General features: G+C 39.3%; 1 protein-coding gene and 2 pseudogenes across 5 annotated transcripts; 2 read left to right on the top strand and 1 right to left on the bottom strand.

The window, feature by feature from the left end:
* Positions 1 to 2,087: 2,087 nt before the first annotated feature.
* CCNT1 (cyclin T1) lies at positions 2,088 to 26,349 on the bottom strand. 3 transcript variants are annotated; one of them, XM_081127863.1, is made up of 9 exons: positions 26,116 to 26,346; positions 21,940 to 22,021; positions 18,254 to 18,382; positions 15,621 to 15,681; positions 13,751 to 13,813; positions 12,015 to 12,060; positions 10,716 to 10,879; positions 10,482 to 10,552; positions 2,088 to 3,937 (listed from the first exon to the last, which is right to left on the bottom strand). In XM_081127863.1, the coding sequence occupies exons 1-9, from the start codon at positions 26,274 to 26,276 to the stop codon at positions 2,537 to 2,539; spliced, it is 2,178 nt and encodes a 725-aa protein (XP_080983989.1). In that variant the 5' UTR covers positions 26,277 to 26,346; the 3' UTR covers positions 2,088 to 2,536. The 3 variants fall into 3 exon arrangements, 2 of the variants coding, with proteins under 2 accessions (XP_080983989.1, XP_080983990.1); XM_081127864.1 differs by lacking the exon at positions 10,716 to 10,879 and having other exon boundaries at positions 2,094 to 3,937; positions 26,116 to 26,349; XR_013998130.1 differs by lacking the exon at positions 10,716 to 10,879 and having other exon boundaries at positions 2,539 to 3,937.
* LOC308552660 (cytosolic 5'-nucleotidase 3A-like) lies at positions 22,967 to 24,081 on the top strand (annotated as a pseudogene). The gene is made up of 2 exons: positions 22,967 to 23,117; positions 23,264 to 24,081. The product of its transcript is annotated as a cytosolic 5'-nucleotidase 3A-like (transcript).
* LOC308553590 (small ribosomal subunit protein eS25 pseudogene) lies at positions 24,122 to 24,740 on the top strand (annotated as a pseudogene). The gene is made up of 2 exons: positions 24,122 to 24,132; positions 24,339 to 24,740. The product of its transcript is annotated as a small ribosomal subunit protein eS25 pseudogene (transcript).
* Positions 26,350 to 26,605: the final 256 nt, after the last annotated feature.

The raw sequence follows: 26,605 nt of genomic DNA, 5'->3' as shown, positions 1-26,605 counted from the left end.
CAGACATGGTATCTTAAAACAGTATCAGGAGGCATTAATATATTAAAGTCTTGAAACTGCTCTACACCAGCAATGATCTAGTAGTGCTAGGCCAGACTATACAGCATAAAGCAGCTCTTAGGCTCTAGTAAGCATTTTTTCTCTAGTTCACTCCTGACAAAGTTCTAAGAAACTAACTAGACTGCCATGGAGAACTGCTAAAGAGGCCAAGTGGATATGTATATGTATGTCTCTGTGGTGAGGGAGTGCATGTTTTCAGAAAATATGCGACATTTGATGAGAAAAATCAAAAGCTGAAAAACATTTTCATAATCAAATCAGTGATCATCAATTCCAAAAAGATAAAGATGCAAATTAAATAACCTCTGGGAAGGTCAGGAAGGAAAGTAGACTCCACCAAACAAAACCTAAACAAATAGCCTATATTTAGTAAAGACACCACACATCTACCTATTAGCACAATACACACTATCAAGGAGAAAGAGGAAAATGTCATCTATAAAAGTGAAGTGACATTCCAAGTAAAAAATAATACTAGTTTATAGGTCGGCAGAGAGCTCATTTTACACAGCAATGGCAGGCACGCTAGACAGTTCAAATGTGACAAGATGCTGGACACTAATGCACCTTCGGTTAGGTTGACTGTACAAATTCCTTCCTATATTAGGCCAGTGCATCATCAAGTCCAACTGCTTCAGTGTTCTCCCCAAACTGTTACTGGTAAGCAGCAGTACATGTACAACTCCTATATCCCTATGACTTCCAATAAAAAAATTCCAATTTGTCCATAAAGAGTATTTCGTGTGAAGGAAGCCACATTAAAAACAAGACAAATTCAAACTGCATCATTTTTCCACAGCAAAAAAAATTCCATGAAAGAAAAAAATGCCATGAAGACCAAAGAATATCACATCAAATGATCTGTGGCTGGGCGGCATTTTCAGTTCGACAACTTGGTTTATTAGGATTCTTCTAGCCCCTTAGAAGATTTCATTCCTCAAGACAAATGTTCACTCCTAAAATCTGGGATAATCAAGCACCCATAAGAACAGACACCTGAGCCATTTTTTAAAGGATTCTTAGAAGTCTGAAGAACCTCTGCCTAGCATCTAAAGCCACCAAGAACGGATAACCTACACATAACAGTATATGTGGCCTAGGCTTGCTCACCCTCATGGCACCAGTACTGTTAAATTCACAAGCTCCAATCTCTGAAGACATATAGGCTGCAAAAATTGAGGATGCAGCTATTCCCCTTCAGCTACACAGATAAAAAGCAAGTCTCACATTTATAATATAATTTAAAATACAATGTCCTAAAAATTCCCAAATCACAATTTCATTGTTTTCAGGATCCTCTCACTCCATGGCTTCTCCCAGAACTATTCTCACACATGGTCTGGGCTTTCACAGGTAGGATGTATAGCACATATCCCTTCCCATCAGAGACCCTGAGACTTCTCTCACTTGAACACTTTCCCAAAAGTCAACTTGAAAAAAGACACACCCAATTCTGTACGGCAGAAGCCAGCCTTGCTCTCCAAACCTCTTCCTCAACCCCACCTTTGTTCTGAATCAAAAGAAACAGGTGGTAAAAAGCAAGTTTTTATAACAGAGTCCAAAATCAGGCCATTGGCTGCACTTGCCCAAATTTGAATTTAGAGGGCTACCACTCAATTACAACAAAAAGAAAGGGAAAAATACCAAGTAGAATACATGCCTCTTCCTTCCCTTACATTCTAAAGGCAACGCCGTATTCTCTCTAGTAGACTGTTGGGAAGTGAAAACGGTGAGGGACAGGAAGGGAAAAGAGAAAACATGATATTTAAACACACACACTTAAAAACATACATACCCACACTTACATACACACTTAAAGGTCGCAACACTTCAAGTGGCCAGAGCCTATCTCAGAACTCGTGGCCAAAAAAAGCCTACCCCCCCAGCCCCCCTACACACCCTCCGCCCTCCAATCCCACCCCCAGGACTCATTGCTATGTATACCATACACAGCAAAATCCCTATCCCTTCCCCAATTATATAAAAAAAACTAAACAGATAACTTACTTTCTTTAAATTATTTTTTTAAAGTCTCTTAAAAGATTTTGACGTTTAAATACTTCCTCTCTTCTGACATATTAAACACCAAAAGGATCCACAACTGTTTGATAAAACAAACCCTCCATGTTTCAGTCCTGGCAAGAAGAGGGAAGATATCAACTCTAATCAACCTAATTAAGAGATGGAGAGGCCAAGAATAGAGAAAGTATTCTTAATCTTTCACAGCTTCAACACATTCTCACCTTTCTAATACCAGTAAAAACTATAAAATAGTTACATTTCTGAGGCAGCAGATACAATAACCAAGGTCCTCTACCATCCTCCCACTTATGTCTCAATATTAATTTATTCCCTAGTCCAAGAAGGGAGACATTTCATTAGGGAAGTAATTTTCTTAGTTCAGAATCAGTAGTTTAAAAAAACCCAGAAACAAAAAAACATGTTTTTAAAGTTTTTCTTCTCTTCTTTTTCTTTTTTACTTAGGAAGGGGTGGAAGTGGTGGAGGAGGTTCTGAAGGTAGAGGTGGTAATCGGGGTTTGTCTGTATTGCCAGATCTGGAGGACATTCCACCAGCCCGTGGATTCAGATATTCACCATAAGAATGAACAAATTCAAATGCAGGGGGCGGAGTGGGCTGAACACCCTGGGCACTGAGAAGGGAGTGAAGCATATTCACAGTATCTTGATAGTCTATTGTCTGGGTTGCATTGTGACCATTGGCCCCAGCAGGGCCTTTATCCAGTTTCATATGAGGAACTCGACTTTTACAGCTGGGCTGTGAAAAATGAAGGCTACTTGTGTCTGAGCTATGCCCAGGCAACTGGGCCATTGTAGGAAGAGGAGGGAAGAAATTTATGGAAGAGGATTTAGTACTCTTGGCAATTTTGGCAGGGTGATCAAACAATGCCCCTCCAGTCTCTTCAGGGGGACCCCTTTTACGAGCGGAACTGGCAGAGGAAAAAGAACTAGACAAGCTATAGGCTTTGTGTGCTAAGGAGCCTGTCTGGCTGCTATGTTTTGGATCACCTGGCCGTTTGTTCCCAGTACCAGCTGGAAGCTGTGAGTGAGAGTGCTTGTGTGAGTGGTGATTATGATGATGATGATGATTAGATGGGTGAGTCTTGTGCTTTTCTTTGTGCTCTCGGCTCTTTGTGATACTGTCATCCACAGAATTGTGCTTGTCAGCTGCGGCATGGACTTTAATGCGCATTTTTATCTCCTCTGGTTTTGAAGAGGCAGCTTTATCTCCACTTGGGACTGGAATTCTCATTTTAAGAGCTGTTTTGTCAGCCTTTTCCAGTAAAGGCCGCTCAGGATTCTCTGAGCCCTCTATGGGCATTTTCAGAATGACCGAAGAATGGCTATCATGCTGAGACAGGAGATTCTGGGCAGCATATGCATACTGTGACTTCACATTGGCCTCCATGTTCTCCAGTTGCCTCTTCTGGGCAGCCAACTCTTCTGCATGCTTTGCACGGTATTCTTTCAGTGATACTTTAGCTGATGGCACACTCTTACTAGTCTGCTTCTGGGAAACAAATGCATTGGAACTATCCTGTTGCAAGGAATGATCAACTCCTATAAGTGCTACATTCTCGCTAGTCCGATGACCCTGAGCAGGTTCTAGTTTAAAAGGTTGGGAAGACAGCCAACGCTCGCCCTGCAACATCTCCACACTGCTTATGTTGCTGGATGACTCTTCAGTGGCTGGAAGGGAAGGCACTGCACTTGTGGTAGAAGAAGTTGACATGCTCATTAAACCTGCAATAGTTGTGTCTGAAGAGCTTTGGGAAATCATATTGAGGATTGTCTGCTCTGAAGTGTTTGCATCTGCTCCTCGGTCATCTGCTTTTGTTTTCTGGGCAGCCTGGTATGCCTAGAATGAAACAAAGGATATCTCTTCACTTCAGGTAATTTATTATGTGGAAAAAACACTGAAATGAGTAGACTGTGCTTGCTGTGACACTGAAGTTTTTCATAGCCCATAATAAGGAGGCTACTGTAACATGAGATTAGTAATTACTACCATCAGAAGACCTAAGATTTTAAAACCTTCAATCAAGAGTCATGTAGGAGGAAACAAGATGGCGGCATAGGTAGCAGCTGTACCTGCCGCCTTCCACAACCACATCGAAATTACAACTAAAATACAGAACAATCATCACTTAGAACTTCCTGAAATCTGGCTGAACAGAAGCCCTACAACCAGGGAACTGAAGAAACACCGAGACTGGTAGGAGGGGCGGAGGCACCGGCAGACTGGGGCTGAATCGCAGAGATGCAGCCCCAGGCCCACACCTGATGCGGCAGTTTAAACCCAGGAGGGGTATCTCTGTGGTGGAGGTTTCCCGGAGAAGTGAGGGGTCCCAGCCCCACATGAGCCCCCAGCACAGGGTTCCAGGGCCGGGAAGAGAAATCCCCACACCTTCAGGCTATGAAAACCAGCGAGGACTGTCGCTGAGGGTTGGGGAGGCTGCGGGAGCCCCAGCAGCTCATCTTAAAGGGCCTGCACACGAACTCATTCAGACGCGCTCCCTCTGAGCACCAGCGCCGGGCAGCAGCTTGAAAGGAACCTGGGACACTTGGGGAAGAACTAACCTGCCTGAAATTGGTGTAAGAGCTGGAGGGGCAGCTTTCTCCTGGGCAGAAGAGCTAGCAGAGGCCATTGTTACTTGGGAGAGCCCTCCCTGAACACAGCTGGCAGGCAGGTGCCATATCTGAATAGCCAGCACCTGACCCACACCTCTGGCCCGGAGCTGGTGATTCCTGGAGGCCCCACCCCTCCCTACCTGCAAGCTCATCCAGGCCATTTCCAGGGGCTTTTCTATGCAAGTGGCCTCTCGAGCCTCATGCTTAGGACTTTCCTAAAATCTCTCAAACAAGCAGCAGCATGCCCTGTATAGCTTGATAAGGGGCCCCAGGCCTGGCACTAGTGGCAGCCTGCATTGGTTCATAGCTTGGTCTCTCCTGGACACCTCCAAGCCCAGCACAAGTACCAGCCATCTACACTTTGCTGTGTAGTTCATGCTGAGTGGCCCTGGGCAAGGCACTGGCAGAGGGTGACTTTGCACCTCCCGGGAGGCCCCAGAGACAGTGCACCTGGTGGTCAGACTCGACCATGCTGGATTACAACCCTACCACATCCACCAGTGACACACTCAAAGCTCCACTGAAGTAAATCCTGCTCCATAGGGGTGTCTCCAGCACAGCAGCTCTTTGGCTGTAGTTGCAGCTGGTCCTCACAGCCGATTGACCTGGAGGTCAATTCCTCCCAGTGACGCCAACAGCAACCAAGGCTCAACTACAACAGGACAGTGCACACAGCCCACACAGGGGAGCACCTAGAAGGCCCAGCTCAGGTGACTGGGGAGGCTGAGCCACTGGACCCTACAGGACATCTACTATACAAAGGCATTCTACAAATTCCAAGAGACATAGCAGCTCTACCTAATACACAGAAACAAACACCTGGAAGCAGCCAAAAAGTGGAGGCAAAGAAATATGTCACAAAAGATAGAACAGAAGAAATCTCTAGAAAAGGAACTAAATGAAATAGATCCAAGCAAGCTAACAGAGTTCAGAATAACGGTTATAAGGATGCTCAAGGAGAAAAGCAATGACATGATAAAGTACCAATTTGAAATGAAGGCTACACAAACTGAAAGGAAGAATAATTTACAGGAAATCAACAGTAGAGTAGAGGACACTGAGAATCAAATCAGCAATTTGGAATATGAGGAAACAAAAAACACCCAACCAGAAGAGCAAAAAGAAAAAAGAATCCAGAAATACGAAGATAGTATAAGGAGTCTCTGGGACAACTTCAAGAGGCCCAACATTCGTATGATTGGGGTGCAGAAAGGGAAGAAAGAGAGCAAGAAATTGAAAATTCATCTAAAAAAGTAATTACAGCCCGGCCAGGTGTGGCTCAGCGGTTGAGCGTTGACCTAGGATCCAGGCGATCGGGGTTCAATTCCCGGTCAGGGCACACGCCCAGGTTGCGGGCTTGATCAGTGACTCTCTCATCATTGATGTTTCTATCTCCCTCTCCTTTCCTCGCTCTGAAATCAATAAAGATATATTTTTAAAAAATAAATAAATAAAAAAGTAATTACAGAAAACTTCCCCTACCTGGGGAAAGAAATAGACTTACAAATCCAGGAAGCACAGAGGGTCGCAAACAAGAGGAACCCAAAGAGGCCCACAGCAAGACATATCATAATTAAAATGCCAAAGGTTAAAGACAAAGAGAGAATCTTAAAAGCAGCAAGAGAAAAGCAGTTAGTTATCTACAAGGGGGCACCCATACGACTGTCAGCTGATTTCTCAACAGAAACTTTGCAGGCCAGAAGGGAGTGGCAAGAAATATTCAAAGTGATGAAAAACATGGAATTACAACCAAGATTGCTCTACCCAGCAAAGCTATCATTTAGAACTGAAGGTCAAATAAAGAGCTTAATAGACAAGAAAAAGTTAAAGGAGTTCATCACCACCAGACCAGCACTACAGGAAATGTTGAAAGGTATTCTTTAAGAAGCAGCTGATGAACAAAAGAATCTGACAAACTAAATAGATCCAGAGACACTGACGCATGGAACAGATGATCATATTTCAGAGGGACGAGGGAAGGGGGGTGGAGGGTGAGAAGAGATTAACCAAAGACATTATATGCATTACCCATGGACACAGACAATAATGGGGCAAAGACTTGGGGAGGGGGTGGGAACGAGGTGGAGGGGGTCAATTGGGGGGGAAAAACTGGGACACCTGTAATACTTTCAACAATAAAGATAAATTAAAAAAAAAAAAAAAGTCATGTAAACAGGATCACAAAGAGGTATCTGCACTCCCATGTTCACTGCAGCATTATTCACAATAACCAAGATATAAAAGCAACCCAAGTGTCCATTTTTGAATGGATAAAGAAAATGTGGTATATACATATAATGAACTATTAATTAGCATTAAAAAAAAGAGAAGAAAGATTCTGGGAAAATGGCAGAGTAGGAAGCACCAGTAATCATCTCCCCACCTCAACAACTGGACTGGCAGTATCTGTCTGATGATAACTATTTTGGAACTCTAAACTCTGTTGAAGTCTAAACTTCCAGGGTAAGCCTTGAACAGTAAATTGGGGTTCATTTCCATAAATTTCATTTCTCAGCACAGTAGAATCTAGTCATCGCCCACCCGCAGCCATGTAGCAAGCAGCTCTGCACCCATTTCTGGAGTAGCTTGCAGAGAACCTTGGGAAGCCAGGGTGAGCAAAAATGACGGTATTCTCCAATTAGTAGAGATGTGTGCAGTGATCGCTGAATGCTGCTTCTGACCACAGAGGTGTACACCAAGAGGCAGGCAGTCATTGTTACACCGCCCTCCACCCCCCCGCCTGGCTGAAGCAATTTCCAGGGGATTTAAAAGACCAACACCCTTCCTCCCCCATCACTTTTTTGGTTTCTCCCTTTTTGGGAGCCAGACATTAAAGAGTAGCACATTCGAAAACAACTCCATATACAGGGAAAATTAGAAAATGACCATACATATCCAGGGAAAGGCTCTGAAAAGATCTTAAGTTTATACTGCAGGCTGATCCTCAGCACAGACACCTTACAAAATCAACCTCTCCACCCCCCAAAATGAACAAAACAGTAAGAAAAACAGCAAACCATGGGGAAGGAGAAAATCTGATTTCCAGAGTTATCACATTATTAGATTGAAATGTCCAGTGTTCAACAGTAACAAAATCACAAGGCATATAAAAAAAAAGGAAAGTATGCCCCCCCCCAAATTAATCAACAGAAACTGTCCCTGAAAAATACCTGATAGCAGATCTACTAGACAAAGACTTTAAAATAACTCCCTTAAAGGTATTCAAGAAACTAAAGGAAATGTGCAGAAAGTCAAGAAAACAGTGTATGAACAAAATGAAAATATCAATTATCAATAAAGAGACAGAAAGCCTAAAACGAAAATAAAAAGAAATCCTGGAGCTGAAAAGTACAATTGAAATGAAAAATACACTAGAGGTATTCAAAGGCAGATTTGAGCAGGCAGAAGAATCAGCAAACTTGAAGACAGAACAATGCAAATTTTCAAATCTAAGGAAGAGAAAGAAAAAACTTGAAGCAAGTGAACAGAGGACCTGAGATACACCATCAAGTAGACCAACAAATGCATTGTAGCAGTTTCAGAAGAAAACAGAAGGGGCACAGAAAATATTTGAAGAAATAGTGATTGAAAACTTCCCAAATTTGATGAAAGATACAAATATAAACATCCAAGAAGCTCAACAAACTCCAACAAAGAACTCAGAGAGGCTCAAAACAAGACACATTACAATCAAATTTTCAAAAGACAAAGAATCCTAAAAGCAGCAAGAAAGAAGTAAATCATCCCACACAAGATCACAAGATAAGATTACAAGATTTCTCAGATACTTTGGATGCCAGAGAGAGGGGGCTGATATATTCCAAGTGCTAAAAGAAAAAAACTGTCAATCAAAAATCCAGCAAAAATATCCTTCAAAAAAGTGAGGGAGAAATTAATACATTTCCAGATAAACAAAGCTGAGGGAGTTTGTGATCACTAGACCAGCCATACAATGAAAGGAGACTAGACTGTAACTTGAAGTGATATGGAGGAAAAAATATCTAAATAAAGGTAAAAACATGGGCAATTATAAAAGCTATTATCTTAACAATGGTTTGTAACTGTACTTTTTGTTTTCTACATGATTTAAGAGACTAGCAAAAAAATTTTTTTGGTTAATCCCCACCAGAGGCTATGTTTTCCATTGATTTTTAGAGGGCGGGGTGGGGGACGACATTGATGTGAGACACATTGACTGGTTGCCTCCCACATGTGCCTTGACCAGGGCCAGGAATCAAACCTGCAACCCAGGTTAAGTGCCTGTGATGGGGAATCGAACCTGTGACCCTTCAGTGCATGGGCTGATGTACTATCCACTGAGCCACATGGGCCAGGGCAAGACTAGCAAATTTTAAGGAAAAACAACTATTAGTATAACACTTAGTGTTACTGTAACTTTGGTTTTTAACTCCAAATCTTATTTTTTATATAGTATAAGAGCCTAACAGATTTAAAATAATTATATTTTGGGGCACATAATGTATAAAGATATAATTTTGTCGTATCAACAACTAAAAGGGGTAGGAATGCAGCTATGAAGAAGAGGAGTTTGCCTGGCAGGGTGTGGCTCAGCAGCTGAGCATCAACCTATGATCCAGGAGACTGAGGTTCAATTCCTGGTCAGGGCACATGCCCAGATTTCAGGCTCGATCCCCAGCAGGTGATGTGCAGGAGATAGCTGATCAATGACTCTCTCTCAATTGATGTTTCTATCTCTCCCTCCCTCTCCCTTCCTCTCTCTGAAATCAATAAAAATTCAAAAATAAAATAAAATAAAAAGTCACAGCAATCTATACCAATGCTACAAGGCGATAAAAAAAAATGAGGTTGTGCATATCTAAAATTAATTCCTGAATATCTATGCCTTATGACTGCTTGTGATTGCAGTTAGTCCAAAAGCAAATTCTAGAAATTTTGGTGAGGTTTTATATGAAATTAAAAGATGACCTACGTGCTCTCAAGTTACCACTAGGCAAACTTATTTTCTGCAACTTACTCAACTCAGAAGACAATTACACTTTCTCAGTCTGGATTTCTTAGAAATGCAGGGAGTGTTTTTAAGTATTTTTACTGACTCTTAGAGAGAGAGGAAGGAAGAAAAAGAAATATCGATGTGAGAGTGATACATCAGTCGGCAGCTTCCTGCACACGCTCTACCCAGGATCGAGCCCACAACCCCTGCATATGCCCTGATAGGGAATTGAACTAGGAGAAACCTTTTGGTGCACGGGACTACACCCAACCAACTAAGCCACACCAGCCAGGGCGGGAATGTTTGTAAATAAATTTTTTGACACTGAATAAAAAGAGAAATTATTTCACTATTCATAAGTTAAGACTTTGAAAAATATTTAAAAGATAACTTTAGGCCTCAATCTATATAAAAACGAAATTCTAAAATCCATATCAAAAGCAGGTAATGTCAAAGACAAAATTATGGTGTCCACTATAACCCTGTAACTGTTTCCTCTACCAGAGGCCAACACTCTGTAACTCAAAAAAGCCACATTTTTCTCCTTAACAGCCTCCACACAGAAAATACTCAATGTTGCTGACCATCTGACCATATCACAAGAGTTGCAAAACATGAAACGCATTCTGCTATCATCTACAGCCAATGACTCTGGGCCAGTCCCCAAGATATGAAGTTGAAATTATGATTATTGCATAACTACAAAAAGGGAAATTCCAAACCTAGAGTACATATCCAGTTCTGGTGCAATCAAAAAAGAAAACAGTTTGTTCCATAAGCTGACAGCAATAATTCTTACCCTCCAATTCCGAATTCTTTTGAGCCTGTTGGGGGTTTTCTCCAGAATCTGCAGAAATTCATGTGTCAGTTCTACAAATGAAACAGAACATTTAAGAAAAACTCACAGAGAGACAGAAGTAATGAAACAAGAACAACCTCAACTAACTACTTCATCTGAATCAAGTCACCTTTGGCCAAATATGTGACAGATGAAGATCAAGTGCTTTTCAAGGACCCTTACTCTAAAACTTACCATCTAAAAGTTCCAAGGTCACAGTGGCGTCAACATACTCCCACCAGTGCTTCCCATCAGTTGAGACTGGGATCTCCCAGTTGGACCACTTGCAAGCCAGATGAATGCAGACACAGGCCACTACAGGAGGTGTGTACTGCAGGCTAAATGTGGTCAAATGCAGGCTGACATCAGAGGGAAGGAAACAAGAGAGTATCATGAGCTCTCAATTCTGAACCCAAAGTTAAAACTCTCCATTATTTAAAAAAAAAAAAGGTAAAAAAACACTGGCAAGCAAGAAGGGTAAGAAATATCCAGTGCTCTAATCCAGCACTAAACATTATTTTCCATTAACCCACCTGCTCAGGTAACATTTATAAATTTTCTGACTACACATCATTCAATTCACGTAACTGATGGACCCAAAAAAACCCAAAAACAAAACAAAACAAAAAGCTAAAACAAACTGTTTAATTAAAACAAGGATCAATTGTTCTGAGAATAAGCTCAGAACTTAAGGAAAATGGTAAGATTTTTGATATGTATAATCCCTAAATCAAATACTTAAGGAAATACCCTATAAATAAATTATTTTGTCTCTTGCCAATCACAGATCTGGTCTATTTAAAATAATAAATAGACAATCACTCTCTCAAGTGTGAATATGCTTGATGGTTTATTTTAAAAATTTCTCCTATCGGTCTATTAAAATGAACTTCTTAGCCCTGACAGTCATTAGGAATATCTTTGATTTCCATGAACAACCAATAGACTAGAGATGAGAATGAGCAAGTCATTTGGTAATACAAGTTATGTATTAATTTTTTTCTTTAAAAAGGGAAGAAGAAAAAGTATTACAACTCTTTACACATATACATGCCCATTTATCTGGGAGTATGGGAAGAACAAGGAGTCTTTTAAAATATCCTAAATATTGCAGAATCCTCCAAATATGATTTCCAGTTACTATCAATGAATTCCAAGTTTATCAACTTTCAGAACTAGCTCTTGGATATTTTAAAGCTAAGTAACATGCAGAATTAAGAAGGTTATCAATCAGTAGTAAATAGTCACATCACCTTATCAAATTTAAAAAGCACCATGAAATGTAAAGTACAACAATGAAAACTGCATAAAATTCAACATTTACCAGAGAATTGTCTATAACACATTGCATCAAAGATCCATGCCTGGGTCTTTAGGTTCTAGTTACTAAGTGCCAGACCTGACATCTTTCCATATGCCCTTCAAAAAGTGATAATCCCAACCCAAGTAAAGTCCTATCCCAAAAATATAAAGGAAAAATATTAAAATATAAACCTGTTGGTTGCCATGAAGTAGGAAGTCTGTGCTAAGTCCTTGCTTGCTAAAAAAAAAAAAAAAAAAGTGGAAGGGGAAAAAGTATTAGTTCCATTTATTCTCAGCAATAAATTAGTAAGCATTTAATATTTGCAAGATAGAGAATATAGTGGCAAATAAGGCTGACATGGTCCCTAACCACTTAAAAGTTTACATTCTACCAAAAACAGATCAGCAATTTTTAATTATAAATAATTGGATTGCTTTCAGACCTAGGGACTCAAGCTTTATTCCGTACACTGAGTATCTGACACTTGTTTAAAATGTAATTCCTGGCCTGGCCGGTGTGGCTCAATGGTTGAGCATCAACCTATGATCCAGGAGATCAAGGTTCAATTCCCAGTCAGGGCTTATGCTGGGGTTCCAGGCTCGATCCCCAGTAGGGGGCGTGCAGGAGGCAGCTGATCAATGACTCTCTCATCATTGATGTTTCTATCTCTCTCCTCCTCTCCTCCCTCTCTCTGAAATGAATAAAAAGCATATTAAAAATAATAAAATAAAATGCAATTCCTGGGCATCCTCCTTAGAGTTAACTCAGTATGTTTGGAGAAGGCACAAGCATTTTTAACACGTAACCCAGATACTGATGCAAAGGTTCACTGAGAAATACTAAACTAGGGGATGAAATAATTTGGAGGCAAGATCAGAATCCAAAAAACCTTGATATGTTTGGGAAAAGTGATATGCTTTAAAATAAAAAGTTTTAAATGGAATAACCTGTGACTTAATCCTGAAATAATGAAATAACAAATTATTTAATATATTACCAAAAAGAAAGTTTCTTTTTCCAAAATAAAACAATTGCTCTGGATAACAAAGCAAATTTTAATCTTCCTTAGATTAAATATTAGCATATATCCATCTCTGTTTAAACCTATGCTTGCTCAATGTAAACCATTTAACGCTTTCAAAATATAAACAACTCAGGGAAAACTTTTGGAATTTTCAGATAAAATACACATAAGCAAAATTCAAAATAAGGCCAATTATCAGTTTGGTCTACAAAAGGTACTGAAATGCACAATGATATGTTGATATTCTTGATACTACTATTTAAACTAAGAGGAACTAGGTTCCATGCAATTATAGCTACTAAAATTAAGTTAAAATAAAAAGAAAGTTTTGCCAAAGGATTGTCAATAATGAAAATAAGTTCAAATAATTTCTAAATGATCCTCTGGGTGGTCTTTTAAGAATGTCTCAGCCCGGCCCGGCCCGGCCGGGTTCAGTGGTTGAGCGTCGACCTAGGATCCAGGCGATTCGGGTTCGATTCCCGGTCAGGGCACATGCCCAGGTTGCGGGCTCAATCCCCAGTCGGGGACGTGCAGGAGGCAGCCGATCAATGACTCTCTCATCATTGATGTTTCTATCTCTCTCTCTCCCTCTCCTTTCCTCTCTCTGAAATCAATAAAGATATATTTAAAAAAAAAAAAAAAAGTCTCAGAAAATCAACCCTAGAATCAACAAGATAGCCCACTCCCAATATATCCTTAAAATTACTGTTAGTTCCTTATGATTTGGTGTCTTTTCAAAATCTGCCCCCAGCTTGACAAACATCCTTGAGAGACTAACTCTGTTTAAATGGAGATCATCTAAAAACATTAATTAGCAGCTGTGTTATGTATTTGTCCACAGCAGTCTTAGCCTCTAAATGGTAAAATAATTTAAGAGCACCGTCTCAAGCTGGGATTCCTTACCTCGAACAAGTTGAGTGCACTTTACCACATGTGTATGTGGGTGATCAATTGTTAGTTCAAAGCCTAAAAAAAAGTAATTGGTTAAAAAGCTAAAGTACTAGAGACATTTTATACATCTCTTATCTCAGTCATCATTAAAGGTCTCCCTCTTTTTCCTATCCCAAAATTATTATTCAGAGGCTGTCACACAAAACATGCTCTTCTCTAAGACACATTATCTCCAAAGCTGCTTATAATATTTTGAGCTAGAAGATACCACTAAGATAATAAAGCTAATGCAGTCTCAAGACCCCTGAAGCCCAATAACCTCTAAACATAGAACATATTTTAAGGACAACAGAATGTAGTACTATATGGTTGGAAGGAGCAGTTTTAATCAAGTGATGACTATCTTGTAATGCTTAAACTTGAAAAACCTTTTAAAACCTATTCTTCTCTTACCTCAGTTTTGTTCCTCTTCATCATCTTAATTACAATAGGTACTGATCATTTTATCTAACCTCAATGGTCTTTATTAAAATTACTTAAGGAAGATCAATGTGTCTATAAAATTTTTTGAGTTTCTCTTTTTGAGTATGTAAATAAAATTTTCTAGATAAAGAAATTCTACAGAGAAATTTACATGATGTAAATTATAACTGATTCCTGCAAATTAGATATTACTGGTTTCCACATTAAAATAAAAATTTATCCCACCAGAAAAATACCACTGTCCCCTAAAATATGGTTACGATGAAGATAAAAAATCTGTATTTTCCATATTTGCTAATACGCTTTTTAAGGCAGTCTCTCTGATGAAAATAATAATAAATTGGTAACAGAACATCATCAGGGTTGCCTATGAACTGCTATACAGCAGATCCTCCAATAACTTCATTTCTTTCAACGTCATTTTGTTATAATGTTGAGAAAAAAATGGATTCCCAGCTAGGGCCACTGTCTGTGTGGAGTTTGCATGTTCTCCCCAGGTCTGTGTGGGTTTTCTCCAGGTACTCCAGTTCTCTCCTAAATCCCAAAGATGTGCACATCTTTGGGATTTAGGTGACTTGGTGTGTCTAAATTGTCCCAGTCTGAGTGAGTGTGGGAGTGAGCAAGCCCTGCACAGAAGGTCATCCTGTCAAGGTGGGTGCCTGCCTTGTTCCCTGAGCTACTGGAATATTTTTCCAGCCATCCAAGACCCTGAGCTGAAATACGTAGGTTGGAAAATCATTAGCTTACTTGTTTTTATTAATCTTTCTCAAATGTATATATAAGTCACATTTATTTCAATGTGTAATATTAAAGGTGTTTTGGATCTTTATTTACAAGTTTGGTGATGTTTTTGTGACCAGAAATATGCTATAGGAGCTTAACTCTTGTTTATATCAATTAGACTATAGTAAAATTAGTTTCTTTATATATCGTTTCACTTAAAGCCAGTTTCCAAAAACCTATAGATATAGTTAAGTGAGGACTTACGATAGCTTGAATTCTTCTACCTACACTCTGCTGTTCTAAACTCTGATTACCAATTTAAAAACAAATGTTATCTAAATACAATGACTATAAAAATCCATGGAAGGAAAAGAATTCTTTAAATAGTTTCTGCCATTAGTTATCAGAAAATTAAAAACTGCCAAACCTTAAAAAGCAAATCATAAATCCCAGAAAGGGGAAAAAAGAAGAAAAAAGACTGTTAACAAGCTATTTCAAAGATCAGTTGTGCCTTCATTCTTTCTTCCATATAGGTCAGGGTAAAAGTGAGCTCTACAACCTCTAAATTTGCAAAACCTTTCCAAGAGATTTTTCTCATGTTTTCTATTTTGGAAATTTAAAATCATATCATATTACATGTATATTTCTTTAATGTTTTAAAGGAAAATAAACTTACCTAACGTCTGCAGAATTATGCTTTCTAATATCACCAGATCTTGAACTTGTTGCAGGTAAGCCTGCAAGTGAGAAGACACATAAGGTGCAATATATACAGTGTAAACAATTCTAACAACCCCTCCCAGAAAAACCAAAGCCACAAAAGACAGGGGTGGAGTTATGTGGTAGAGTAGGAACTGAAATTAATCTTTATCCCTATTCAGCACAGATTCTCCTTTTAAAAGAGAAAAAAAGTGGTATACTGAGAGAAAATACTTTATTCATAGATAGCTACAGAAAAAGCACCTGAGATCTGGTTCATTTTCAGACTGACATTTTAGGTTTTAAAGTTCATTTGATATAGCTACAAGAAAATTAAAAATACATCTTCTTCAACATCATCAAAATACATTTGCTGAGCCTTCCTATAGGCAATGTAGGCAATCTCAAACATTTGACTCCTGTTAAAACTTCCCCTTTGGGGTAACGTTAAATTTCTAGAACTTTATAGGAGAGTTGAAAGAAAACGGGACAAGCCTGGCCAGGCGTGGCTCAGCGATTGAGCATCAACCTAGGATCCAGGAGATTGTGGTTCAATTCCCGGTCAGGGCACTTGCCTGGGTTGCAGGCTTGATCCCCAGTCAGGGGCATGCAGGAGGCAGCAGATCAATGACAACTCTCTCATCACTGATGTTTCTATCTCGCTCTCTCCCTCTCCCTTCCTCTCTCTGAAATCAATAAAGATATATTTTTTTAAAAAAGGGAGGGACAAACAATGTAAACTACCTCACTAATAATGTTTTAATATTGATTATATACTGAAATAATATTATTTATGGTTAAATAAAATATATTATATAAAATATATTGAAATTAATTTTTCTTTTTTCAATTAAAAAATTTTAAATGAAGTTAAAATGTTTTAAATTACACATGACTCCCCTTATATTTCCATTGGACAGCACTGGTCTAGAACTCTAGGAGAATGAGACTTGGACCAGGAGTTAAGAGACTTATGTTGTAGTTAACTTTCCACTTAATTTTGTAATCTGTAGTAAGTCCAATAAGAACTTAAACTCTGCTAGTTTTCTCTGTTCTATATAGTGAAGGAAATATGTTCCCCTAATCACCTCACAAAAAAGGGAGACTCAGGTGAGAAGTAATTGAAATATACTTCAAAGAAGGAAAAACAGCAGAGATAATTATTATTTTAAGAACAGTTAATTGATTTTTAGAGCGAGAGAAAGGAAGAAGAGAGAAACTTCGATTCGAGAGCACATCAACTGGCCACTCCCATGTCCCCCACCGGGGATCAAGCCTGCAACCCGGGTATGTGCCCTGACTGGGAATCAAACCAGCAACTCTTCAGTACATGGAACAACACCCAACTGAGCCACACCGGCCAGGGCTTCTGTTTTATTTTGTTAAAATAAAATTACCTTATTTGGTAAATTCTATAGACCAAAAGCATTTGTAATTAGTCTCAAACCTAAATAAAAGTTCAGAGCAATAACTCTTTTCAACAAGAGCTAGTGGTATAGCCCAAAGAGAAAATGAAGGAAGTCAAGATACTGCCATGCAAAACACTTCACACAATTAGGGGATACTATCAACACACACAAAATAAATACCCCCTCCAAAACCCCACTTTCTCCAGAATGAGCAGTAGAACACACAATTCCATTTATTTATCTGATAATGGATAACTCATGTATCCACTATGACTTAAATAGTAACAGTAATCCATAATTTTTCTGCAAGAACTTAAAAATGTCAGACCTCTCAATTTCTCACGAATCACCACTTCCCAATCACTGACTTATAAAGCCAGGAGAGATTTTCCCTTCTTTAAGAAAGTCAAGTAAGGATGGAAGAAAAAAAAGCTATATGCATACACATAGGATAAAAGAATCTGCCCTGGCTGGGTGGCTAAGTTGGTTGGAGCGTTGTCCCGTACACTAAAAGGTTGTTGGTTCAATCCCTGGTTGGGGCGCATACAGGAGGCAACCAATCAAAGTTTCTCTCTCACATGATGCTTTTTTCTCTTTCCCCCCTTCTCCCTCTAAAAAAAAATAACCTGAAAGAATATAGTATACTGGAACTGTAATCAGCAGTATCCTCCTAGGAGGAGGAGGGGAGATGCTTTAACTTTTACTTTAAATGATTCTTAAGTGTTTGGATTCTCTTATAATAAACATATATAACTTTTGTAATTTCTTAGAAAGTCCTCTTAGAAACATGAAATGGTTAAAATATATACACATGTATATGATGAAATACTATCTCCACATAATCATATTGTATGAGAATTCCCATACATTAAAATGGGAAAATATTTGGGATATAGTAAGTGAAAAAACACAACAGATATACATACAGAGCTATTCACAGAAAAGAAACTAGAAATAATAAAGGCTCACTTATAAGATCTACATCTAGGTGATATATTTTCTTTTTTGCTTTTTCGCCTTTTCCAATTTTACAATGAATACAACTAACTTCTGCCATAAAATTTCTATGACATTTTTAAGGAAAAAACAAACACTAAATGGTTCCTTTAACAGTCCCCATTAGGACATCAATAAATTAAAGTTACAAAACTAAGTTATAATCAAAATAAAGAAACATAGACATGTGTAATTAATCCCCTACCTCACTCCTAGTATCGGGAAGTGACTCCTGTGGATAGAGACAAGTATGTGCTACTTTGATGACGTGTTCCAATTTTTTTGGCTGCTCCTCTACTTTAGCTGCTAGAAATAAGGCCGCTGGAGCCACAGACTAGATGGAGAAAAAACAAATCATATTAATTATTTATTTCCAGATCAAGGTACAGATCTAAATAAGAACTAAGTCTCAAACGAAGTTCTTTGCTTACCTCAATTTCATCACCTCATTTGCTCTTTGCTGTACTTAAAAATGTCCTCCCCTCCTATTCATTAATCTACATCCACTTCTAAAAACAGATCCTTCAACAAACTCTCATTAAAAGCTACTTATTCAAGAAGTCACTATATGTAAATAGACTGCTTTCTATTTAAAATGAGATTCTTTATTAAGTTTGCATCAAAACACTTTACATACTTTTTTAAAAGGAGTAAACTGAAATGTCCAGAAAAGGCAAATCCATACAGACCAAAAAAAAAAAAAAAAAAAAAAGATTAGTGGTTGCCAGGGGCTAGGAGGAGAGAGGAATGAGAGTGACTGCTAAAGGGTGAGGAGTTTCTTTTCCTGGGGTGACGTAAAAGTTCTGGAATCAGGTCATCGTCATAGTGGTGCAACTCTGTGAATATACTAAAAACCAGTGAATTGTACCCTTTAAAAGGAAGAATTTTATTGTAAGAGAATTATCTCAATTAGACTTATATATGACATATAGGTATATATATGGGGGCATAAGTCTTTTTTAAAAAAGGAATTCAGCCCGGCCGGGCGTGGCTCAGCAGTTGAGCATTGACCTAGCATCCAGGCGATCGGGGTTCGATTCCCGGTCAGGGCATATGCCCAGGTTGCGGGCTCCATCCCCAGTTGGAGGCGTGCAGGAGGCAGCCGATCAATGACTCTCATCATTGATGTTTCTATCTCTCTCTCTCCCTCTCCCTTCCTCTCTCTGAAATCAATATATATTTAAAAAAAAAAAGGAATTCAAAGCATAGTAGTATATTCAAGAGGTTATACATGGAAGGTACTTAGAGGAGAAAAAAATTCAAACCAATACACAGGTAGATATCAAACTCAGACACTGTACAATATAAGAGATTAGAGCAATATGACATACATGTAAGCCTGGTGATCTGGGGAACCTCAGAAGTAGAACATCTCTTGAATCATAAGAATATTGCAATAAATCAAAGATGGTAATGACAAGAGCTAGAATTCACCAGGAATAAAAGAAATTTTATAGAACTGAAATATCTACTTCACTTTAATGAATAGAAGTAACATGCATTCTAATGTGGAAGTCCCCCATTATACTCAGGGGATACATTCCAAGACTTCCAACAGATGCCTGAAGCTTCAAATAGTATCAAACCTTACGTAGACTATTTTTTCCTATGCATACACACCTATGATAAAGTTTAATTTATAAATAAGGCACAGTAAGGTATTAATAACAATAACATAATAAGAGATTATAACAATATACCATAATAAGTTGTGTAAATGTACTCTCTCTCTCTCCCTCCTCCCTCTCATATCTGAGATTGCTACTAAGGCAATACTGCAAAAGATTTCATCACATTACTCAGAACAGGGTACAATTTAAAACGTATCCATTGTTGCCCTGGCTGGTGTGGTTCAGTGGTTAGAGTGCCAGCCCTCACACCAAAGGGTCTCAGGTTCAATTCCTGGTCAAGAGACCTGGGTTGCATCCCCAGGTCCAATGGGAAGCAACCAATCGATGTGTCTCTCTCACACTGATGTTTGATCCCCAGCCCCAATGGGAAGCAACCAATCGATGTGTCTCTCTCACACTGATGTTTCTCTCCCCCCCTCTAAAAATCAATGGGAAAAATACATATCCTCAGGCAGGGATTAACAACAACAACAAAAAACCTTATCAATTATTTCAGGAATATTCCAGTTAACATTTTTGACCTTCACTGACCACAGGCAGCTGACCACAAGCACCGAAACCACTGAAAGCAAAAACCCAGATAAGGGGGGACCGCTGTTGTCTCCCTGCTGCTCTCTGTTATACTTTGATAGAACAGATTTTTCTCCACAATTCAATTCACGGTAACAATTCTCTTCCTTCATATTTGTAGTAGTATTATATAAAGCTTGCTACATATACATTCCTAGAGCTTAGGATAAGGAAAGAATCAGAGGAAAATGGGCATGAACAAAGGTACAGGCAATCAGGGCATGAAGCACATTTTGAACACTAAAGTGATACAAACAACGGGATATAGGACACAAAAGATTTTTTTTTTAAATTGTTGACAGTATAACAGATGTCCCCCATTCCCCACCCCGTTTGCCCTCCTCCACCCAGTACCGGCCCCACCCCAGGCCTTCACCACATTACTGTGTCCATGGGCTATGCATTTATGTTCTTTGGTTAATCTTTTCCCATTCCCTCCACCCCTCTGAGATCTGTCATTCTGTTCCATGCATCCATGCTTCTAGACCTATTTTGCTCGTCAGTTTATTCTGTTCATTAGAGTCCACATATAAGTGAAATCTAATGAACAGAGCAGCAGGGATACAACAGTGGTCCCCCCTTATCTGGGTTTTTGCTTTCAGTGGTCTCTTTCTCTAACAGGCTTATTTCACTTAGTAAAATAAACTCCAGGTCCATCCATGCTGTTGCAAAGGGTTAAGAGCTCCTTCTTTTTTACAGACACATAGTATTCCATTGTGTAAATGTACCACAGCTTTTTTATCCACTCATCTACTGATGGGCACTTGGGCTGTTTCCAAATTTTAATTATTGTAAATAATGCTGCTATGAACATAGGGGAGTATATATTCTTTCTGATTGGTGTTTCAGGATTCTTAGGATATATTCCCAGAAGTGGGATCACTGAGTCAAATGGCAGTTCCATTTTTAATTTTCTGAGAAAACTCCATACTGTTTTCCACAGTGGCTGCAGCCGTCTGCATTCCCATCAGCAGTGTACTAGGGTTCCCTTTTCTCCACATAGCCACCAGCACTTGTTGATATACTGATGGCAGCCATTCTAGCAGGTATGAGGCGATATATGATTGTAGTTTTAATTTGCATCTCTCTAATTAGTGACAGTGAGCATTTTTTCATGTCTATTGGCGACCTGTATGTCCTCTGTGCAGAAATGTCTATTCAGGTCCTTTGCCCATTTTTTAAATTGGATCGTTTCCTTCTGGTGTTGAGTTATATGAGTTCTTTGTATATTTTGGAAATTAACCCCTTATCAGATGTATCATTGGCAAATATGTTCTCCCACAGAGTGGGTTCCCTTTTCATTTTGTTGATGGTTTCTTTTGCTGTGCAGAAGCTTTTTAGTTTGATGTAGTCCCTTGTTTATTTTGGGTTTTTTTGCTTCTCTTGCCCTAGGAGAAGTACCTCCGCCTTTAATTCTACTCTCCCACCCTAAATGTTAAGTGTTCAATAATCTATTTCTTTACTAAGATTCCACCCACTCTAGGGATACACTCAATCTACCAAACTACTGACTAGATTCTTCATAGGAAATTTGGAAGGCTGGTTTTAAAACAGTACAGCACATAATGAAAGTGACTAACCCTAAATTCTAAACTTCAAATCCCAGTTCAGCATAAAAGATCAATCACAAAATAAATATGAAGCTGGAATTAATCATAAAATGATTACACTATATAAAAATAATACTTACATTTCGATGGAACTGTGTAAAGGACTGAATCATGTAGAATCGATGCATGTATACTATAGCAGTGTTGATAGTCAATTGTGAGCTAAAATGTTCAAGGTAAGGCACAAAACAGGCAGGCAGTACAATTCCCCAAAATATAACCTCTATATCCTCCCAAAATGACCATGTGAACTGAGCATAGTAGATACTCCCAAATGAAAAGCATACTTACTTCTCCACCAAATTATTAACTACAAATTGACACTTAGCACACCTTAAATATAAGGGATATTCACTAGAAATCTGCTGAATAAACGAGCAAGCTCCTCAGCATGTGTGAATCAAGAAGGAATATAAACAAAACTACCTAAGGCCCTAAACCTATCACTTGCCTACTGAAAATCCTGCAATGGTGATTCATTAGCTCAGGATCTCTCTTCACATGATTTACAATGCCCTCCCTGACCTGGCCCTAGAGATATGTCTCCACTACCACCTCACCTTCCAATCTCCAGCAATTAACTTTTCAGTTCCATTTCTCTCTGGCAACCAAGCCTCCTCATATGGTGATCTCTGGGACCAAAACCACTGTGGAGTGAGTTGATATTCAATCACTGAAAAGAAAATCTGTAAAATGCCTTACTCCTAAAGACCACTGAAGACAATGTAGGGTATACAGAGATGAGGCAGTCCCATAATGGCAAAAACCTTAATAACAACACACATATAAAAAGGGCTAGGATACACTGAAACAGAATTTTAAACAAAAGGTTTAACTCAGTACACGGATGGATGCTTAGGAAACAAACTGGATACTGGCAATAACGAAAACACCTCTTTTGAAATGAGCACTTAAAACACAAGCATTACACATTCAGCAACACATTTAAATGGAAGGTGCACCCAAGGGTACTTTTTCACTTTCAGAGTGAAAAGAACTTTAAAACTATTTTAGCACTTTCTGCTACAAAATGAGTATATTTTCTGAAGAAAAAATGCTTGAATCAACCTGTTCTTTTCGGCCCCATCTGTGCATGAGGGCCCATCCATGGACCAGGCAGCAGTGGCAAGGGTGTGCCATGGTAGCTAGAAGTGTCCATGCCCTGGTGGCAGGGGTGGTGCTGACCAAGTACATATTCACCTTGAAGAGGAAGACAGGGCAGATGACCAAATCATCGAGATGCCTATATTCAAGCCCTGTATCTCTGGATATTGCTTACCACCTATGCTGTTGTTCTAGAACAAAAAAAGGGCAGAAGAATTCAAGAGTGCCTTCAGGAAGACTGGACAACCAAGAAATGACTAAGATTCTGCTACACATGTGAAAATGATGCCAGAATTCCAGAAAAGTTCAGTTCACATGGATACCCCTACAAGAGTAGAAGAAAGCATCTGTGGTCTTATCAAAGGAGGAGCTGGCCATTTTCAGATTAACAGAGTCTGATTTGACACTGAGTAGATTTTCTTACAAAGGAAAAAGATGTCCAACATGTCATAATGTGATTGACAACTGTAAGCTAATTTCAGATGAATGTTGAAAAAAATTACTGGAACTAAAGAAAAAATATGCTATTGAAATCGATCCCGTTCTTACCATAGAAGAGTAGTACCCTTATATGACAGAATGGTAAACTAACTTACACGTTTGCTTGTTGAACAGGTTTTATCAAAACCTAAACAAATTGTGATAGAATCTGATATTATGCTCAAGGAAGAGTATGAAAATTTCTCTGAAAAGCTCCAACGTAGTATCCCTGTGTTCGTATTTTCAGCTAGTATCAGTGATATACTAGAGATTATCCATCAAGCTGGTGTCTATTATCCAAATGTGAAAGTAGTGTCCAACTTCATGGGTTTTGATTACAATGGGGTACTCAAAGGATTTAAAGAACTAATTCATATATTTAACAAACATGATGATACCCAAAGAACACAGAATATTTCAATCAACTAAAAGACAACAGCAATGTAATTCTACTTGAGAGACTCCCAGGGACACTTAAGGCAGAGGGGGTAGCCAATGTTGAACACATTCTGAAAATTGGTCACCTAAATGACAAAGTGGATGAGATTTTAGAAAAGTAAATGGACTTTTATGGAACTGTTCTAGTAAAAGATGAATCATTGGAGGTGGCCAGCTCTACCTTGCAAAAGATTCTGTAAACAAGTATTCTTCAACACCTTTCTCCTTCAGGTGAAACTGATGCGAGAACTGTTCATCTCATATTGCTTGAAGACTTTTATTTATAATACATTCTTGCTCTGCATGTTTTTCCTCTATATTACTGAAGTATTTTCAGACATATTGAGTCCATCAACTGGAAGCTCCTTTTTCTCCACCTCCCTCAACAAATTCCTCACTGTATTTTTTAACATTAAAAAAAAAAATCTTCCTTTTTGTCTGACATCTTATCTTTAAGTTTCCCTATACCACCTGAGGATGACAAGAAAGATACTGGAAAGTTGGCCAAGAAAGACAAGGACCCAGAGAACAAATAAGGGGGCAAGGCCAAAATAAGACGTGGGCCAAAGGCAAAGTTCAGGACAAGCACAATAACCTCATTTTGTTTGACAAAGCAACATATGACAAACTTTGTAAGGAAGTTCCCAGCTATAAGCTTGTAACCCCAGCTGTTGCCTCTGAAAGACAAGATCCAAGGTTCCCTGGCCAGGGCAGACCTTCAGGAGCTCCTTAGTAAAGGACTTATTGAACTAGTTTCAAAGCACAGGCCCCAAATAATTTACACCAGTAACACCAAGGGTGGGGATGCCCCAGCTGCTGGTGAAGATGAGTAACAGGTCCCACCAGCTGTGTATTTTGAAAAATAAACTTTGTCAAATAAAAAAAAAAATCTTAAAGTTAAAATCTGAAAAATAACTCCCTTTATGTCCAGAGTATATTTTGTAGTTAACGTTATCATGTTGTTTTTAAGGAGTCTTTTTACACTGGGAAAGTTTGTAGAAGTTTAGAAAGAAGTTTTATGAAATGGTGAAACAACGTGTATGATTTTAAACTATTGCCATTTTTGTAATTTGTATGAATTATGCTCATGGTATCACCATCTACTGAAATTGTGTTATGTTGGTTAATTTGTTTTGGGAAAATTGATGTTACCAGATAATACTGGCACCTGATTTTTGAAAATATTGCTGGTATTCATGTCACTAATCATGATTAAATGTTTTGTATTGAACTACTGATAATAAACCTGAAATGAAAAGCCAAAAAATGCTTGGAGGGGGGGAAAAGAAAAAAATCACCAATTTCCTCATCTTTGAAATATGAGAAAAACGAATATACATTAGCACTCTGAGTATCTTAAAACTCCAATGTATATATTTTAATCTGTAGATAACTTTTATAAAGACTTATTTGAGCCAGAGAGAATATGCAAGGAAGATCGCAACGAGACTGAGAAAAATGCTTCCAAAAACCCAATTATTTTTCAACAGTTTTTTTAAACGTTAGATCCATAGGTCTACATCCCTACAAATCCAAATGGCATCCCCCCTTCCTCTGAAATTCTGTGAAACTCTTAACAGTAGCTACTATTTGAACCTGAGTGCCAAGTATTGTGTGGGCCATAGAAATTAAATGCAAGAGGTACCATCCCATTTTACAGAGAACACCAAGAATTAACAAGTTTCTTACACAGTTAGTAAGTGGGAAGAACGGACTTTGAACCAAAACTGGGCATTAATTCTAGGCCACCCTTTATACCAAAGCTGGGCATTGAACCAAAGCTGGGCATTAATTCTAGGCCACCCTTTATAAGACCATCAGGTACTGAATTTCTCAAAATTCTCTTTACACACTAAGTTCAAGAGGCACTCATCAACGCTAAAATCTCCACCAGACTCCCTAGGTTATGGCAGAAAAGTATAACCTCAGTCACCAGAACATGCGATCAGAACACACCGAAAATGGCCTAAGAAGGGCTGGTTAAAACATAAACCGGGAAGCATGCGAATTCCCGGCACGGTTGGTGGCATCGGTGAGCGAGCGGGAAATTAAGTCCGCCTCGCCACCCTCGCGCGAACACTCAACTTCAGCCTGCCGCGTCGCAGTCTCTCCCACCTAGACATCCAGCCCCTGCCCACCCTCTCCCCACTTCCGTCCCTGACAGAGCCTGGGGCCTGGACCCGAGAGCAAGGCGGGGCTGATTCCAAGGCCGAAGGCCTAGGCCGCAAGGATACACGTTAAGACGTTGCCCCATGTCCTGGAGCAGATTGGCCGCCTGCTGACGATAAGAAAGTTCTTTATCTGGGTCCAGGCCAAAGCGACGGGATGGGCTATTTTCCAGCTGTTCTCGAGTAAAATACCACCGTTTGTTGTTATTCTTTCTCTCTTCCTCCATAGTGCTTCAACCAGAAGGCAGCGGCGAAGGCTGCAAGCGCTCCCCAGCGTCACTTAAGCGGCGACACACATCCGCTGTACGGAGGTAACTGCGCACTGACGAACTTCCGCTGAGGGGAGACTGCTAGGTCGTGACACGCTTCCGCCGAGGAGTATAGTTTGGGTGTCTACTTCCGGAATGGACCTCGCGACAGCCCGTAGCCAATAGGCAAGCAGGAAAAACCTTGGGTCAAGATCGCAGGCTCTAGTCCCGTGACCCTTGGGGAGTAGGGTGTGGTTCGAAGTTTTCGTTCAAAAAGCTCGTCTCCTCTCGCGAGAACTGGGTTGAGC

Source organism: Miniopterus schreibersii (genome assembly GCF_964146895.1).
Source record: "Miniopterus schreibersii genome assembly, chromosome: 2".
NCBI classification, from domain to species: domain Eukaryota; kingdom Metazoa; phylum Chordata; class Mammalia; order Chiroptera; family Miniopteridae; genus Miniopterus; species Miniopterus schreibersii.
This window is presented reverse-complemented; position numbering and strand designations above follow the sequence as displayed.

Coding starts and splice junctions, on each gene's coding strand:
- CCNT1 (XM_081127863.1), bottom strand. CDS start 26,276: ATGGAGGAAGAGAGAAAGAATAACAACAAACGGTGGTATTTTACTCGA. Junction 10,553..10,715: donor GACCTTGGAACTTTTAGATG/GTAAGTTTTAGA, acceptor TTTCATTTGTAG/AACTGACACATGAATTTCTG. Junction 3,938..10,481: donor AAAGAATTCGGAATTGGAGG/GTAAGAATTATT, acceptor GTTTCATTCTAG/GCATACCAGGCTGCCCAGAA.